General features: G+C 38.2%; 1 protein-coding gene across 2 annotated transcripts in view; it reads left to right on the top strand.

Moving 5' to 3' along the window:
• Window positions 1-845: 845 nt before the first annotated feature.
• Window positions 846-18,942, top strand: part of RBMS1 (RNA binding motif single stranded interacting protein 1) — a gene marked incomplete at both ends in the record, with an annotated part of 207,814 nt that continues 189,717 nt past the window's right edge. For both annotated transcript variants that reach the window (XM_084252916.1, XM_084252915.1), the window contains one exon: window positions 846-920. In XM_084252916.1, coding sequence (XP_084109042.1) covers window positions 846-920 — 75 coding nt within the window. The remainder of the gene's footprint in view (window positions 921-18,942) is intronic.

Raw genomic sequence — 18,942 nt, 5'->3', positions numbered from 1 at the left:
CTAGGAAATTAGTGCTGTGGCCTGGAGGGTGAGGGAACAGAACCCAGGTGTCTTTACTCCAGCTTTGTGGTTGGGCACGAAATCATTTTCCTTGCCTCGTGAAAAAAAAAAAAAAAATCATTGGGCGGGGGAAGTGAGGGATTAATCAGATTTCTTTCTCTTACCCTTACCTTCCCTCCCCTTTACGCAGATAAAAACTCATGAAAGCAAACGAGATGTCCCTCCGCAGTTCTTAAGCTGGGCTCCCCAAACCCAGACTCCCTCCCTCCCCCAGACATCCATACAAAGCGTTCTGGGTTCCCAGGGCTTGAGCCCATCCAAGCGCAGGCGGGGAGGTGAGGAGTGGTTAAAACTCAGCCCTCACCTCCAGCGCGTCCCGGGCCCAAGCCCCGCCCCCGCGCGCCCCTCCCCCACGGCCGCCGCACGCCGGCCCCTCTCCCCTCTCCCCCTCGGGCGCACCCACCCCAGATGCCGCCCGGCTCGGAGCTCCGCCGCCGCGCTGTCCACTTGTATTGATCACCGCCCAGCCCCGTTCCGCCTGCTCGGCTGTGCGGAGCGCGGCCGGACGCCAGACCTTGGCAGCCCCGGGGCAGTCGGGCTCCGGGAGGCAACTCCTTGGGCGCTCCCTGTCCGGGGTGCCCTCTGCGCTCTGCAGTGTCTTTCTCTCCGCCGAGAGAAGGAAGAGAAGCAGGAGGAGAAGCAGAAGAAGGAGGAGGAGGACGTCTGGTCCGGGCTGGGAGGTGGAGCAGCGGCAGCCGCCGCCGGAAAGGGAGAGGCAGGAGAGCCCGAGACTTGGAAACCCCAAATTGCCCGCGACCCTGCACGGCAGGCGCCCTTCCAGCTTCATGGGCAAAGTGTGGAAACAGCAGATGTACCCTCAGTACGCTACCTACTACTACCCCCAGTATCTTCAAGCGAAGGTAAAGGGGCGCCGGGGGAGGGGGGCTTCGGGGGAAGGGGCGCCGGGGGCGCGCGCGGCTCGAGGAGGGGCGCGCCCCGCCGCCCCCGGCGGAGTTGATGGAAGGTTGCTAACTATAGCGCTGGCCTGGGGGAGCCGCGCGGCGCGCGGGGCGGCGGCTGCCCGGGAAGCGGAGTGCGGGGATCGGGTTACAGAAAGCTGCGGGGGGAGAGACTAGACAGGAAAGAGCCGCCAGCCCCTTCCTGGCCCGGGAGGCGGGAGGGTCGCGGGGCCGAGCGTCGGCGGCTGGGCTGCAGACGCCTGGGGCCCGCCGCAGGACTCGCTGGCGGCGCGGCTTTTCGACCCCTTCTCTTGGGCCTCGCCCTGCGAACTGTAACTCTCGGCTTCCCTCGCAGGAGTGGGGAGCCTCCGGTCCCCCGGGGACGCCTCTCTACCTCCCGCGCGCGCTAGGGCTGGGGTTTGGGGAGGGGGGGCGACGAGCCAGTCTCCTCCCGCCTCGGGTCCGGCGCGCCCGCCCCTCGCCTTGATCTTTGTGCGGTGTGGCACTTCACCTGGTTACTGATTTCTACTTTTACGCTCGTGTTTTGGGTAGGAAAGTGGCCAAAGTTCACCCAGCATTCATTGAGGTCCTTTTTAATCTTCCCTGTAGCTTTTGCAGAGGAGGGACAATGGCCAGATTTCTCTGCAAAGAAGTGACTTTGTGTTTAGTTGAAAAACAAAACAGACTACCTTATATGTTTACCGCAGATCGATTTCCATTGGGCTTTCTCAAAAGTGGCCTTGGCACACTCGTAGGTACACAGATGATGACATGGGGCCATGCAAATCGCGCCTGGCTTTCTAGGGACCCTGGGTACTTTGTTAGTGAGCCTGTTTTTTTTTTTTTGCAATAAGAATTCGATGCCTTCTGGACTCAAAAAAAAAAAAAATATATATATATATATATATATCCGAACCATGAAGAGTGAGGGGTTCGCTGCTTTGGAAGCTTCCTCCTCTATTGGGGAACACAGAAGTTGTATGCATCAGCCTTCATCAGCAATTAGCATCTCTTATTAAGACTCCAGGTGCCCTTCTTGCTCACAAAAGAATCAAGTATGGATGCAGTGTCTGAACTTCCTCTGGGAGGTTGTAATTATGTCCTGCTTGCTGGCAGAGGGCATTTCTGGCCTGGTGCAAAGAATCTCTGATTCAACCTTGATAAGCTTTTCTTTCTTACAGTGTGTGGTCCATGTTTTGCGCCTACAACTTAGGTCTGTATTTGCCCATGTAAAAAAGGATACTTGTCAGAATAGGCAGTAGAAATTTCCTAGCACCCATTTCACTCCTCCTAATTCTTATTTTACTTTGGGTCACCAGAAAGCTGCTGGATTAGATGGTGGCTGCAAGGTTACCCATTATTCATTGCTTAGTGGTTCTCACCTATTTGTTTTCAGGGACTTGAGTGAGGTGCCCATTTTTGGTAAGCTACATTATAAATATAAGTTGGTCAAAGAAATTTGGAGGCATAATCAATGCAATACCTTTTAGATATCATGTATGTTTAATGTACTTGTTTAAATTATGCAGCATTGGGTGACTAAAGGACAATCTATTCAACACTTAACTATATGAATAATAAATACATATGCTCAGGTGAAAAAGAAAAAAGGCCATGTTTCTACAGGCACATTCACCCCAGTAAATTTTGTGTACCATTAGTAAGTTAGAAACCAAGTACATAGCATTTAATACAGCTAATGCAATGCCATTTGGCTTTTTTTTTTTTTTTGCCCGGTAAATAATTGAAGAGAGAGACAAGCCGGCAAGAGCCTGCTGTAGTAATTAGGGTCGGATCCCAGAAAGCTTTAGGGCCCATTTTCTGAAAGTGTGCTTCCTGCATAAAGCATTTACTATTGATTTGTGTTACGGTAACTGACATTCTCAAAACATATTTTGCTGTTTCTAGTATGAAATCTGAAATCCTATTAACTCCAAATCTCTTTGTTTCCGAAGAAAGCCACACATCTCAGTTGACCTATATAACATGGTATTAAAGTTTGATAATTAAATTCAAATTCCCTATTGTAAAGTATCTTGATTATCTCTGAAAGGGCATCTCATAGGATATAAAGTGACTAGATGCAGATTTTAGGTAAGCTCAATTTGGAACATAAAGCCCATTTTTCCCCCTCCCTTATGTATCTGTTGGTAACATGGGTAGTGTGAGTCATTAAAAAAATAGCCTTCGTTTGATTTGTGGTTAGTTTAAAAACAAGAATTGCGTAATCTACCTGGAGTTAATAAACTCACTTAGACTATATTGTCTGCACTGATGATCCTTGCCTCTGTGTGTGGGGCGTGTGTGTTTTAACCTTCCTGAAATGTGGGGTAGAAAATGCCACTCTGTTTAAAGTACAGTGACATGTTTGCTAGTCAGAGTTGTTTTGAAACTTCTGTTTGGAAGCTGTATCAAAAACTGAGGAATGGCACACAGTTCTTTGCAAAGTGATACTTGACTCAAACTTATGATCGAGAGGTGGATGTGATTATGTTGAACTGAGAAAGACTAAGCAGGGTTTCTTTTGTCAGAAGGAATAGACAGATACCAGTTAAAATGGCACTTAAAAATGATTTTGTTACCATATTTTAATAGTTAACATATGTCAAATCCTCCTCCTTATGTTAATCATCCAGAGTCTGTTTTGACAAGTTTATTTTGTTATTTTTCCCATAAAAACATATTAGCTACTTCTTCATTTTGTTAACAAAAAAAAAAAAGAAATCATTTATGGGGCTATTAGACCATGTGACCATATTGCTGTGCTTTGTGCTTTGACAGAAGGACAAATTCATTAGAAAAAGTAATGCATCGGCAATAAACATAAAGTTGAGGATGCGATGGAAAGGCAGGGCGTGGATGGAAAGGAAAGAGATTGTGACTTTTTTAAATAATACCTTAGCGTAAGAGTAACATAGATTTCAAGTATTCTGATTTTACATTTTGGGTTTTTCTCATTTCTCTGTCAGGATGGCCATATTACAATATGTTCTCTTTATCACCCGACACGTTCTTTCTGAGATGTAGTTTGATGTAGCTTTGTAAATAAAAGCAATATTTTCGAAAAGGTCTTCTGAATTATAAAATGATTTATGCTATGTTATAAAAAATTAAATTTGGTATCCACTTTCTGCTGCACAGAAACAATTCTGATCGCTTAATGTATTTTAAACTACCAATTTGTATATACACATTTCCAAACAATGGCTGTGTTAATTTCACTTTTTATGAAGGCAAACCTTGAATGATGGTGTATTTCTTTCAAAGATACTACTAATATTACTAATATAATATACATTACTGCTAATGTATGTATGCAAGTATTTATGGAATTGAAATATTTATTTTTATTTCTTTTGAAGAAAGGGAAGTACAAAATAATCTTTACATGATTAGTTAGCTAATATTTCGTACCAGCTAAAAGCAATTTGACACATTTGATCTCATCATTGAATTATCAAAATGTATTTCTATAAAAGATACCATTTTAGGTTTTTAATGTATACAATGTTATTTTCTATATTAAAGAAATATTTGTTTCTAAAGCAAAATATATGTTTGTTTTAGCATGTGTAGAGCAAAGAATATATCTGAACCTAGCTTCAAAAACTGAACAATAATTAGGGACATAACTTGGGATTCTCTTAAGAACAAAGTAGAACAAAACAGTTTTTTTCTGAATGGAATTTTTGTGTGCATTAGCATTCTATTGAATTTCTAAACTTTTACTTATATGTTGCCGAATGAATATTGTTTCAATCTGTTTTGTTTCTCTGGGAATTAAGGGTCATGATTTGATATGTAGAACTTCTGGCATAGTAAGTTGGATTAAAGGTACAGAGGCACAGTAAGATTTGGGGTGCCTTGTGTGTAAGAAGTTGTCACACTAATGACATGAATGAAGTTTGCTCAAATATATCAATCTATTGACACAATATTTTACACTGATGAATGTACCTTATTTCTTTGATGATTTGTATCTTGTTGCTATCAGATATATTGGAGGACTCAAGATTGTGGAAATATTAAAGGGAGATACATTATAATGCAATATTGTAGCTCCCTTTCTCTCCAATGGCTATTTCTTTTGAATTTCCTGTAATAGATTTTTTTTTAACACATTGAGAACCACATCTTAAGTTATGAGAAGGGAATGGGATAAGATAAATGAAGAGAAGTAGGAAAATATTTAATCATTTAGTGTTAGTATAACTAGTTACTGCTTACATGTTAGGCAATCTTGGCTTTGAGTTTAAATTCAAATGTGGGATATTTCAAGAAAAAAATATTTAAAAACTTGAATGACATATTGCTCAGACTTTGTATTTTGCTTAATAGTTAGCTGGAATTTTACAATCACCCCAGTTTAATAAGTACTGAAATTTAAAGGTATGTTTCTTTTAGCTGGAGACAAAGGCATCATTTTTTCCCTTTTCTTTTTACTATAGAGGGAGTTGCCAGAAAAAGAAATCTTTTTTCTCCCTGTATCTGCTTAACCAATACAAATCATGTGAGGAAGATATAGAAATAAAGGATAAGTGCTTAGTTAAAAAATTATATGGCGCTTAAATGCCTTTCATTCTTTTAAGAGAGGTGGACTTTCTCACCTAGTTTATTTTCTGTAAGCATGGTCTCATCGTCCCTTCTTAAGTCTCCCTTCAAAGAATAGTAACACCTCCATAGTTCCCTATTTGATTTGTGGGTGCTAACTAGGTAGATACTTGTTAGTGACTATTATTATTCAGAATAAGTATGTACAAAATGTTTTAGACTAGGGAAATTATTGTAAAGTCCACAAATATATAACCCAGTCTAATATCTAATGAATTCTCAATGTAGTTGGAGTTGTGTTTTGACTTATTTTGTTCCTATAATGAAAACTTGCATCTGATCTGTGAAAGTAAGACGAGTCCCCTATCAGTTGGTCAGTGCTTAATTTAATGAATCAAAAGTGGCGTTTTGTGCAATTTTTATTAAAGATGATGGTACCAGAAAGAAAATCTCATAGCATTATGTGAAGGGAGTGGATGACACATGTGAAGAATTAGTGATGCCTGTCTCTGCCTCATCTCACTGGCCCTAAGAGCACAAATCAGATTTTTTGCTGCATAATTTTTAAGAAAATCCCTTTTTTCTATGTATTTGTGAGTTGGTAAAAACAGTTATTAATTTAGTGGATAATAACTAAAATACAAACTAGAACTGAGGTATTCCAAGTGATAGTTATCTCTGTTGCATAAGCCTTCCAGCCTTTCACTCTGATTGTTGGGATATTGTAGGAATAAGCCAGAACATACCAAGTTGATTTAAATTGGAAGTTTTAAATTTGGTATTAAATAATCTATTTTTAGGAAAATGATATGTCAGTGATTAAATAGAGTGCCATATATTTGATGTAAAATCAAACCATACATTCAAAAGTTGGACATCAGGCTTCGGCATTTTTTTGTGCATGAGCTCAGCTGTTTTAGTGTCTCTGCTGTCTCATTTTCAAGCATGAGTAGTAAAACTTGATGGAACCCAGTGGGGCCTCATGAGAAACAGCACTTGGCTGATGCAGACACTTAACTGCTGGGAGTTCAGTGAGATGATACATAGCAAAACTTCTTAGAACCCTGTGTGCTGAACACATGCAAATTTGAGCACACACACATAATTGATAGTAGAAACTAAACAATTACTCAATCATGTAGATGTGAAGGGGAAAAAAGTGTGACGGATATAGCGACACAGACATGGCAACAACCAAGCCAGCAACTAACTGGGCATGTCTCCTCCATAGCCTAATTCCTTGTTTTTGCTTAATGCATCTAGTGTTCTTAGTATAATTGTATGAATATATTTTTTAAAAGATTTATTTATTTGTGCATACAGGAACTGGGGTACAGGCCTGAGGTGTTCGGGTGGTGAGAGGATTCACCAAAGACAGAGTGGGGAACAGAACAGGCAGATTGACTGAAATACACTGCTGAGGGGAGCAGTGGGCGAGGCAGGAGAGATCTGCTGCGCCATGTGGGTAGCTCCTCGGCCGGGGATCGAACTCGAGCTGCTTTGGCTGTAGATAGCTTCATAGGATAGCTTCATAGGTTGCCTCTTAACCTCTTGCACCACCAGGGAGGCCCCAATTGTATGAATATTTTAATGTTTAAAACAAAGGCTGAAAAATAAGCATGTCAAAGATATGGGGATGAAAGGGGAAAAGGGAGGGAAAGTGGGTGGGAGAAAGAAACATAGAAGGCAAAAACAACAGAGGGAAAAAATCAACATCTGTACTTCCTAGGGGAGAAAATGTATAAAATTGAACATTGTTGTTTTCCGTACATTGTCTTTTAGGTAATTTGTAAATGGATGCATTTGCCATTTTAGAAGATGGAGAACATCTTCTGGATGTTGAATAGGAAAATGAAAAAGAGATGAGGTCCTTATGTGAACCAGCTAATTTGCTTATAAATTTAGTAGTGCAAATGCAAAATCAACGTCCTGTGGATGATTTCTTGCATTGGCCGTAATATTTAAATGTATTTTGGAATTAGGTTAAGTTTTAAGCTGGCAGTTTATTGGAAAATTGTTGAGGCACAGGAAGGGCTAAAACACTAATTAATTGATTGTATTTCCTGAGTGACCCCAAAGCACCATTCTCTGTAGTTGACATTGGGAAAGGTTATGGAGTGTGATAATGTAGTTTCTGCTTTCTGGTAGCTCCCCAGCGAAGGGGAAGACAGAATAGACATAGTACAAGAAATAAACAGAAAAACTTTACAAAATAATACACCCAGGAGGCAGCATGTTAACTAAGGGTGGAGGGACAAAGAAAGCACTAAAATATATATGGGGGATTAAAAATCCTGCCATAATTTTTGTGAGAAAGAATAAAATAGTAATAAAAGCTATTAGTAAACCTGGGAATCTTGCAAAGAAATTGGGTTTTAGACTAATGAATGAAAATTTCTTGAATTGATAATCAGCATTGTAATTTTTCGGTTTCAAAATTCTTTTACATGAGCTTTTTTTTGAGTATTTAAAATGTTAAAGAGTTTATGTTAACTCCTCTCCCTCAACATTTCATATTCAGTTACCTTATTTTACATTACTAGTTTTCCAGTTTCATGCTTATAAATGAGCTATTAAGTTAACCTCCGAGGGTTTGACAGGCTGAGAATATAACCCTTAACTGATGACATGGTGGTTATATAGAAATGTTACTTTTATCATTTTAAACCGTTTGAAATGTTTATTTCTCCTAATACATTATCCTTGTTCATTGCAAAACACAAGTTTGAAGTTTTGTTAATGCTGCTAAATAGATCATTGTGTGCCTGTGTTGACACAGGTTGATGCTGTCTAATGTAAGTTGGCATTTGCAGAAAAAAGTAGATTTATTTTTTTATTCCTGAGTATAGTTTTTTAAAAAAAATATTATTTTGGCATTATGTCGCTTTAATCTTAAAAATAAGGTATTCACCTCTGCAAATGGATCTACCTCCTTCTGGAGTCACAGTGCCCTCTGGCCTCTGGCACACAGAACCTGTCCCTCTGGCCTTCACATTGAACATATGTCCTTTGGCTGCTGGGCCTGTGATAAGGATTGATTTCAGGGAAAGTTTTTGGGAAACTAAATCATTTCATGTATCACATATTATTTTTACTAATCTTAGAGAAAAAAATGCATCATTTCACCAGCCCTGCAAGTATGTGAGCCCATTTCATATGATGTCCATTTTGCTTTTTCATAAGTTGAAAAATTTTAATAATCAGAATGGTTAGAATTGAATGGATACATAATGTAATAGTGTGCTCTTCCCTTGAGTTTTGTGGGAAAGAAATCAATGTTGCCAAATAGAAATTTTTTATTATAAATTTACATCATTTTGTATTTAAACTATTCAAAGGACACTATATTATTTCCTCTAACATTTTAAATACTGCAATTTTTACAATTGCAGTTGGGAGTATATTTTAATGGAGAACCTCTAAACCCTTCCTGTAGAATATAGTTAAGTATTTTCTGAAATTATGTAATAAATCTCAAGCAAAATATTTGAAAGGTTATAAGGAAATTTTAAATTTTATTAGAAACCTCAAATACCATCAGCTTTTTACCTTTGTTTTCTCAACAACAATTGGGATTCGTCACCAAAGAGGCTTTTGACAAAAACAGACTTTTTTGAAGAGAAAAATTTGCCACTTTTTATTTTTAGGGCATGAACTGAAATACTCCCTAGGTCCTCTCTGCCTTCTACAAAGCACAGCGTTAATCATTTTCATTGTTTTAAAAATAGAAATCTTGAAATAAAAAGATTCCTAATTTCAGCCAATTCTTAGGTTTCATTCTATGCAATTATTTGTATACTTTTAAAAAAATATCCCTAATACAGAAATAATTGGTTATGTATAGCAAAAATGCTACAACTTGCAGGTGAAATTTTTCTAGAGCTCTGTGTGATTTGTTCAGTGTTTGGGTATACTTTACTTACAAATGAGTTGTGTTTGCAACAAGTTTTGTTCCAAAAATCGCTTATCAGTTATTTAGAACTTGGGATTTCTTTCCTATATTTCATATAAAAATTGTTAGCCTTAATGATAGGGTCCCTAGTTAAACGACAGAAGCCTATAAAAGTAACTCACTTTATAATTCACAGATAGTTGTTCCATGGTTTTACTGTAGAAGCATACAGTAAGCATAGAGGGCGTGTGTATTGAGAGTTGGAATTCCAGTCAGCCATCTTTGACCCTTTTAAGGAATGGGAAGATTTCCCTAACTCACCTGAGAGGCAGTTGGAAAAGAGGCTCCTTGCACTCCTTCAATAGGAGCATCTGGGACAAGGGACTGAGTTTCTACAGGAGATGGCAGTGGCTTGTGAAGTCTGGTGGGTGAAGGATTTGAAAGAATGGGAGATGTGGACTCCGGAGCACTTCTCAGGGGGTAATCTCATTCCCTTTCCTACCAGTACAATTTTGTTTGTTTATTTGTTGCAAAAGCAGCCCAGGGCTTTCTAGTAGTGCTTTTTCATCTTAGCTCATCACTGGCTAGATTATTGCAGCCTCACAGATTTCTTTGCTCTTCTCTAGCATTAAATCAAACATACAGCCCTTGAAGTTTGTAACAAGAAGGGAAACAAAGACCAAGAAACACTGTCTACTTCTGTCATTTCTATTATTTTTACCAAGTCATGGTCCAACAGTGGTTCATAAATGTTAGGGAACCCCAAACCTTAAGAATTTGATGGCACATTCCCATTCACATTTTATAATAATTCCCATTAAGTTTTCATTGCGATTCAGCGTATGACTCACAGATTGAGAATCCTACCATGGAAGGAGAACCAAAAACCAGTATCAGTCTATGCGAACGAGAATGATTTGAGTCATGGGTACCTTGGTATTTTGTTTGTGGTTCAGGTCTGGGGTGAAAAAAGCTAGAAGGGTCCCAGGGCCTGCAAAGTGGGAATGGGTGGGGATAAAATTCATGAGTTTGGGAAATCTGTGTTTTGTCTCTGCCTGTCCTTTTTCCCTCACACCCTCCTTTTTTCCTCTTCTCTTCCATTCCTGTCCCTAACTTTTCTTCCTGCACACTAAGTTTAATGCCATCTGGACTTCCCTCTGACCAACTACAAGTGGGTGTACTGGTGGTGGATCTTCCAGGGTGATCATTGTCACATGTAAGCTGCTCCCACTGCAAGTTCCTTAATTTTCTAAAAAAATCTTTACTGTCTCTTAGTGCTGCAGATTATGATGAACAAGTTGCTAACAATGGTTGCCTCTTTAAATTGGGATTTTTGTCCTGACTCCTTACCGAGTGTAATATGGAATTTTAAATAAAAAATTTAAATAAAAATTCATTTGGTAATGTGTGTGTTATAGAGGTGCAGACATGATGTAATACTTTGAACAAAAGAGAACATAGTTAGCATAATGGAAAGTAGTTTGATAAGTGTATACTCTTATGAGCTTGGAACTTAAATGTAACAGTGAAATGGTAAGCTGTTTATATTTTTCTCCACCTATGCTAAAATTTCAAATCATACATAAACATTTTTTCTATTTCTTGAATATTTAACAAGATTATTCTTTATGTAAAAATCATCACACAAGTATTGTGTTTTGTTTTTTAATTTGCAAAAGACTAAAAAAAGTCATTTCTTACTTGGCAATAGTTTCTCAGATTTTAATTTTAGTAGCAGAAATCTTAAATGTTGATTTTGATTGCCTTTTTTTTATAAAAAATAGATTATATCTTAACATATAAATAGGAGTGAAAATGACAGTGAGGACTATCTGGTATTCTTTTCTACCCCTTTCTCGCTCACGAAATTTCTATTCATGTTTCAGCAATACATGATGTTCTTCAGTGCACATCCTTTGAGCCTTCAAAATTTGATTTTACTGTGTGGTCTGACGATAGCATGTCAGATAAGTGCACTGTGATCGAGATCTGTGTGTCTGGGCCTAATGAACATCAGCTTTCTGGGGAGCCACTGCAGCACCTTTCTTTGTTTCCTCTTCCCTTGACTCTTTGATTTCAATCTTGTTAAATCCTGCAAATGGGGTTGTTTTCAATATGCAAATACTCCTATCTCCCTTTTCTGGGGAAAAAAAAGTCAGATATTTTAAATATGAATGCATTGAGAATTTAAAAGGAATCCATTGAGAGCACACAGCTCTAGTTCTTTTGACTCCTTGGACATACTATACTCAAATCATCTGGCTAAGATCATGGAGTTGGTGAAACCACCTGGCCAGTCTAATAAAATTCAGCATGTACTGAACATACATAGTATTAAGCCAGCAAGGGACATACATGTAAATAAGATGTGCAAATATGTAATTAAGACATGATGCATATACCATCCCCACACACAGTGGAATAGTTTATTTATTTGTTATTTATACGTCCATTAGTGGGCACACATTTTAACTAAATAATTGGACATGCTCATGTAATGGCCACTTAGTTGCCACATTCCCAGCACCCAGGAGCACTCTACCAGTTTATACTCCCCAGAGATAAATTTTGGAATGACTTCTATCTGTGTAGATTGGTTTTGTTTATTCTATTTCATAAAAATGAAATCCTGTTGTATATGTCGTTTTATATCTGGCTTCCTTAGGTCATCATTTTGGTCTGATTCATTCTTGTTATACGTAGCACTTGTTAGTTCATTTTTTTAGTACTATATAATATTCTATCATGGCCTATACTACCACTTTTTTTCTACATTAATGGGCATTTGGATTATTTTAATCTGGGGCTATTACAAATAAAATTGCTGTAATTATTCTTGTTAATAGCATCCGGTCAACATAGGCATTTGCTCATAAGGGAGGGACTGCTAGGTCATAGGACATGTGTATGTTCAATTTTGGTAGATATTTCTAATTTTCCACTCCTACTAGTAAAGGTGAGAAATCTAATTGCGGTACATGTCACTAACACTTGTTATTGTCATTCTTTTTAATGTTAGCCATTCTGGTGGGTGGTCTCTCACTTTTTAATTTGCACTTCCCTGATAATTGATGATGTTAAGCACTTTTTCACATATTTAATGGCTGGATATCTTCTTTTGTAAAGCATCTTTCAAACTTTATGCCTATCTTTTAAAAATAATGTCTTTTTTTTGAGTATGATAGCTTTATTGAGTCTAATAAAATAATTCTTAATTTTAATGAAATACAGTTTACCCATCCTTATTGATTATTGTTTTTTGTCTATTTGAAGAGTCTTTGCTTTAAGGTCCTACAGATAGGAATGTTTTCTTCTAAAAGCTATATTTTCTCTCTCACATTTGGTATGCAGTCTACTTCTGATTTTTGTGTTTGGTGTATATAGGGGCAAGATTACCCTGCCCTCCCCAAGCATGTCTAAATTGATCCAACACCATTTATTGAAAACACATTTTCATTTTCCAATGTTGAATTTTAGTATTGCCTTTGTTATCAGTTAGGTGAGCACATTTATTTGGTTCCTTTTCTGGACTTCTTATTTTGTTCCATCTATACCTGATGCCATACTGTGCTGTGTTAATTACTGTAGCGACATATTAAGTGTATATTGTTCAAAGTGGTCTTTACTATTATCAATCGTTTGCATTTCTTTATCAGTTTCAGACTAAGCATCTTGATCTCCCTAAAAAAGTCTGATAGGAATTTTTTTTTGGAATGGCCTTAAGTCTGTAAGTCCCTTTTGGGAAAATTGATACCTTAACACTAATGAGTCCTCCAAACTATAACTCTGTTATATCTCTTCCAATTTATTTATGAACTTGTCAAGTTCATAAAAGGAAAATTAGTTTTTTAGGTGGAATTTCTTAAATATACCCAATAATTTTTTCAAGATCTACTGTATGAAAGCTGACATAGTCACTTAAGAAAATAATTCTTTTGAAAAAGGAGAGAGAATGTTTATTTTCAGAGATCAAAATTAATTTTGGAAAGTAACTTACTAACTAAAACTTACCTTTACGAACAGATGACAATCTTGTTGATTTTTCTTGAATGTGTTTCATAATTAACTGTTTCTTCTTTGTACTCCTTACTCTCCTTTTGAAGCTTGACTTGTTTGGTGTTGTGACATCCCATCACCCTGTCTTATCTGTTTATAAGCATAATTATGAATTGAAAATTAGTTTTGTTTGGAGAATTTTCTGACATCTCATGATTTTTCATTACGACCCTGATATTAGAAATTACTGCTTAGGTACAGACTTCTAAGCAATAGAACATGCTGTTCTATGGACTTCAGTTCCTTCAAACTTTTTTCTTAGATGTTCTGAAAAACCTTACCTATATTTTTTTATGCTTTATATTTAAGCTTTTAAAGCTTTGATTATTGCGGTATTCAGCCAGCCAAAAACAACTACATAGAACTTTCAAAGCTTATTAGTTCTGGCTAGGTTATCTTAGGTTTAGTTGGAGGTTGAATAGACTTCTGAAGTCCCTTTCAACTGTAAGTTTTATGATTCTGCAAATTTATAACATCCAGGAGTCAGAGAATGCTAGAACTCAAAGGAACTTGCAGATAATCTGATCCAAGCCACTCATTTTACAGGTGAGGAAAGTGACCAAAGGGCAGAGACAGAAGTAGTGCCCTGGAGGGATAGAGAGGGAAGAAGTGGCAGGAGGGCCAGAAAGCGTGAGGCGGCAGGGCAGGGACCTGACCTGCAGTGACTGGTCCTGGCAATAGCCTGAAGAGGAAGGAAGGAAAAGGCAGGCCGCACACATTGTCAGCCATGTTTCAGGGAAACTTACCTGACAGGTTCGAATGGGTCCATATCACCAGCAGGTGTCCCATGAGGACTCATGGGACGATTTCTGTTACTCTGAGCTCACCTTGCAGGTAGGGCTGGCCACACATCTTCACTTCCTTCTGCTAGCGTGGTTTGTCAGTACAGTGTCCAGAAATGTGTTGCTCTTGTTTCTAACACACAGCATATAAGCTGGGAGCCCACAAATGAACCCTGCTCATCCTCCATGCCTTCTTGCCTATTTGTGCCCTTGTGCTGTTTTGGGAGTCTCCCTTTACCACATTCCTAAGGGTTTTCATTTTTAGAGCCCTGGGTCTGAGGCCAAACCCCCCCTCATATTTTGAGTGTGTCTGCTGTCTTTCTACACTGGCAGGACAGAGTCCAGACTACTTCATTCTTGCTAAACTGTCTCTATCCTGCCATCATTACCTGCTGTAACCTGTTTGGTCACTAAAGAGGGGTGGGTGAGGTAGGGCAGGGACAAAGAACCAGGGAGGATCTGACTAAATGCTTCTTGCATTTGTTGAGTTCGACCTCTCCTTCACCACTCTGTTGGGATCCACCTTCCACCCAAAGCCAGTTATTCGACACTGGTCTCTAGTGTCTGTTTTTTCCTGAGATACTTGAACACGGTTGGCAGTTTTAATGTTCATCACATAATCAGACTCCAGGAGCTCTGTTTTAGTCTATGATGTGGATAACCTTGGAAAAGCAAAAGTCATAACAGTTGGTGACATCAACCACCTGGACACAGCTTTCCCTGATACTGCTTGGATCATATGGTCATTAGTGCAGAGCAGCAAGTATCATGCTTTGGCTGTATGCCACCCATTCTGGAAGTCAGTACTGAGAAATGGGAATACATTAAACAAATAAGAGAATGGTTTTTTGTAGTTTACAGAGAGACTGACTAGTAAAAATGCCTCCTTCGTTCATTCACAGCTTTCAAAGTTATTACAGTTCACTAACTCTTTGACAGAAAGGATGGTTTAAAGCTAAACATGATCTGTTAAAGATCAATTAGTTGTTAAAAAAATGGTTTGTGAAATGATTTCTTAAGTCAGTTGGAAAGGATGAGTTTATTTTGTTATCCTTGATTTACACCCCAATTCTCAGGAATGTGCTATGGAGTAAAGCAAGGTACAGCCATAGCTAGCTTTGTTTGCTTTCTCACTGCCTCGGGACTCCTCTGCACTGATTGGTTCGAAGTCTTTGTTTTTCTCCTGTGAGTGTGTGTAACCTTAACTGGTGAACTCTGCACAGGAGGAAATGACAAAAAACACTGTGGGTGATTTAAAAATCATTAATATCTTTGAGGAAACCAAGTTGTTTGTGTACCATTATTAGTTGACAAGTGTCAGACACAGAGGTGTCTGGTGTGGTTCAAAGACTGGAGAGACACATGCCTTTTCAGACATGTTAGGGTTTGTTTGTTACAGTTCAGTATACTGCTGGAGCTCGAATGTTCTCTCAGGTGGGATCTCGTGAATCGCTTTGAACAGTATGTTGAGCTACTTATTTTGCTGTTAACAATGTTCATGTGTAAATTGCTCAGAATCTCTCCCATAACACAACAGTAACTTTGTGTTTGGATTTCTGTTAGTTGTTTAATATTCGGCAGTGAAAGATGAACATGCTTGACACCTTAGAAGTCATGTGTATTATTTGTTGAAGTTAAAAATGTATGTATTCATGTACTTAAATTCTGAAAGGAAAGCTAGTGTTCAAATAAGCATATGAGTAATTGTTATTCCCACATATTCGGGGAATTTCCTTCCGCTCCACATTTACTCACTAAACTAAAAGTTTCTGATTTTGTACCTTTCATCTAAATTTCTCAACATGTTGTGAAACTTTTCAGCACAGTTTACCCATATTGTTAGGAATATTCTTGCAAATCAAGGCAGGACATATCAATTTTTGTGTCATATGCTCGCTTTTGGCCATTTGCAAAATATCATTTTTAGGATGTTTGCAAGATAAAGCTGTAAGATTCTACTAATTTGGTTATTCTTTTTCTCATTGTATTTTAACTCTCACTAAATGGTGTATCATTTAAACTATATTGTATAACAAATTTACATTATGATATAATTTACATGCAAGAATGACAAGACTGAAAAAGTCAGAAGATATCAGGAAAGAAATAACATAGCATGAAGTTTTATATACACATACACACATATGAGTTCAGTGTGGCATTTTGTTATGAATAATTTGTGTACATGTGGTCTCCGTAAAAATACATGATTCTTTTCTTTTCAAGAATGTAAGATTCTTAAGAAGTCTATCTTGTTCATTTTTGTTCCTATTACAAGACTCTTACATTTTTGTATTTTAATATTTATTGAGTGGATACTTAATAAATATTTGATTGAATCCATATCTTTTATTTGCTAATATAATTAAGCAAAATATGAAGCACAGCCAGAATTCTTTAGGGATGAAAAGCTTTTGCTTAAAATACACACATAATGAGGACAAAAAGGGGCTTTTCATTCAAATTACCTCAACCATTTTCACAATCTCTAGTTTTACTGTTAGACTACTTGTTCATGTCTTTGAAACCATCACTACCATTAAACTAGTTTGTCAGTTTAATAGTACAGAAGCACTTCATGAACTACAAAAACATTCAGTGATCATCTTCATTAAATATCACAAATATAATGTGTATAGAAATGGGAGACTCATTAAAAAGAAAATTTCTACTCTATCGTAATTTTTTTGAGTAATATATGATGGGCATTGTTTTTGAAAAGCAATTAAGTATTTTTTTTTAAGAACTATATTTCTTAGGATTGGAGGTCGAAGGGCCTATAACTGTCTAGAAGGATGCATGATTATGTTTGTCAAGAGTGCTGACTTCAGGAAACATATGGCATTCTTAAACTAGGTGTGAAAAGATGTTTAATAAACAAGAATAGTTACAAATGTGTTGGCAGTATTTAAGGAAATGTAGAAGAGATAATGACATACCCTGAGGCTAGCAAAAGATAGACACCTTCATACATAGGGTCTGACAGGCTAGGGGTGGGAGCAGCTACCACAGAGGGGTAGCCCCATGAAGAGGGCTGCCTGTGAAGAGCAGTAAACACTGAGGACCAAGGTCAACCCAGGTGGAGCAGACACCCTGCACTCTCCTCCCACTCTCTGATCTGCCAGCCCCTCCAAGTGGATCTATAAGGAGCAGGAGGGAGGAGGATCCCTTTGATGCAGAGCATTCTTGTTAAGCCTGCCTGCCATAGAAAGGGGGTCGAGAGGGTGGAGAGACAAATGGAGGTATGGGGATCAGGAAATATTCCTTGAAAAAATACATGGGTACTTATTTTCTTAATGGATAGTTTAGTTCCTTTTACTAAATGTTATTCAATACCTTCTTAAAATCTGCATGATTACTCCACTATGTGCAAAGCATTTTGCCTGGCCTTTTACTATTAGTAGTGGACAACTTTTTAAGAAAATTAGCTGCTAGTGAAGTTGTAGGTACAACTTTGTTATTAAGTAGATACTGAAAACAACCAAACAAGTGTTGACATAAAATATTTTGAGGCAGCACGCCCTCTGCCCACCTGTGACTATGCGGGTGCCTCTTTTCACCAACTCTCCCTCTTCAGGGCAGCAGCCTTCCTGCCTGCCTGCAACCTGTACCAGGCCGGGACTTCTCTTCACTGACCTCCCTCAGCAGAGGCAGCTCTCCTCAAGGCCGCCCGCCTGCAACCATGCAGGCCTTTATTAGCAAACCTGTTCCTTCAGGACAGCTCTTCCTGCCCGCTTGTGTCTATACAAGTTTCCTTTATTCTTCTGTCCTTTTCCCTGATAAACCTGCCCTTTAAATATATAAAAAAAATATTTTGAGATATTATCCATTAATCCAAATTACCTCCTGTCAAATAAGTTTGGAAAGTTTGCTACTTAAAGCAAGCTTATAGTGTAACTCTGTCCAGTAGAACTTTGGGGATGATGGAAGTGTTCTGTATCTATTCTGTTTGATATAGTGGCCACTGACTCCATGGGGGAAGGTGGCTATTAGGCACTAAAAATTTGGCCAGTGTGACTGAGAAATGTATTTAAAAAATTCAACTACATCTAGCTCCTGACCCTTTGTTTGGACGACACTGCTATGGTAAGTTGTTAAGTAAATATGTGCTTCCTGATTTAATTTTGTCTTAATTGCAGTTTGAAGAAATTGGGTCTCACACTTCCAGATTGCTTACCTCCATGTGTTATATAACAGCCCTGCGAATACTGGTGACAAGAATGTAAAGGGGAAAAGAGTCAAAAGCAACCGAGGTAGAACAGGCCCTAAGGCTTGGCTAATGAAGGCAACACAAAAGATAGAATCATTTTATGCTCTATAGTATAACATTACAAATGTATGTTATATTTATTTAGACTGAGTTGTATTTAAAAATAGACCACAGCGTCCAGGTTTCTCATCATTAAAAAAATCTACTTAAATTAAAAAATGAGGCATTTATTATTTTAAATATGCATATATTTGAGTCTTAATTACCATCCTAGTTGTATCCATACATTGGCAGTTGATTACAAAGAAGATATTCAAAGCGTGAAGATTGGAAGTTTAATTTGTATACTGCTACAAGAAAATATGACTGATGATGTATTAAGGTACATATATAAATTCTCTTCAAGATTTTGGTATTAAGTGGCTTTTCATTTTTTTCCCCTTGATTTTGTGTACACGTGTTTGTGTGTATATTCAGCATTATGTAAAATGT

Source organism: Talpa europaea (genome assembly GCF_964194135.1).
Source record: "Talpa europaea genome assembly, chromosome: 1".
Lineage (NCBI taxonomy): Eukaryota > Metazoa > Chordata > Mammalia > Eulipotyphla > Talpidae > Talpa > Talpa europaea.
Note: the sequence above shows the minus strand (reverse complement) of the source record. Positions and strands in the feature narration are given on the sequence as shown.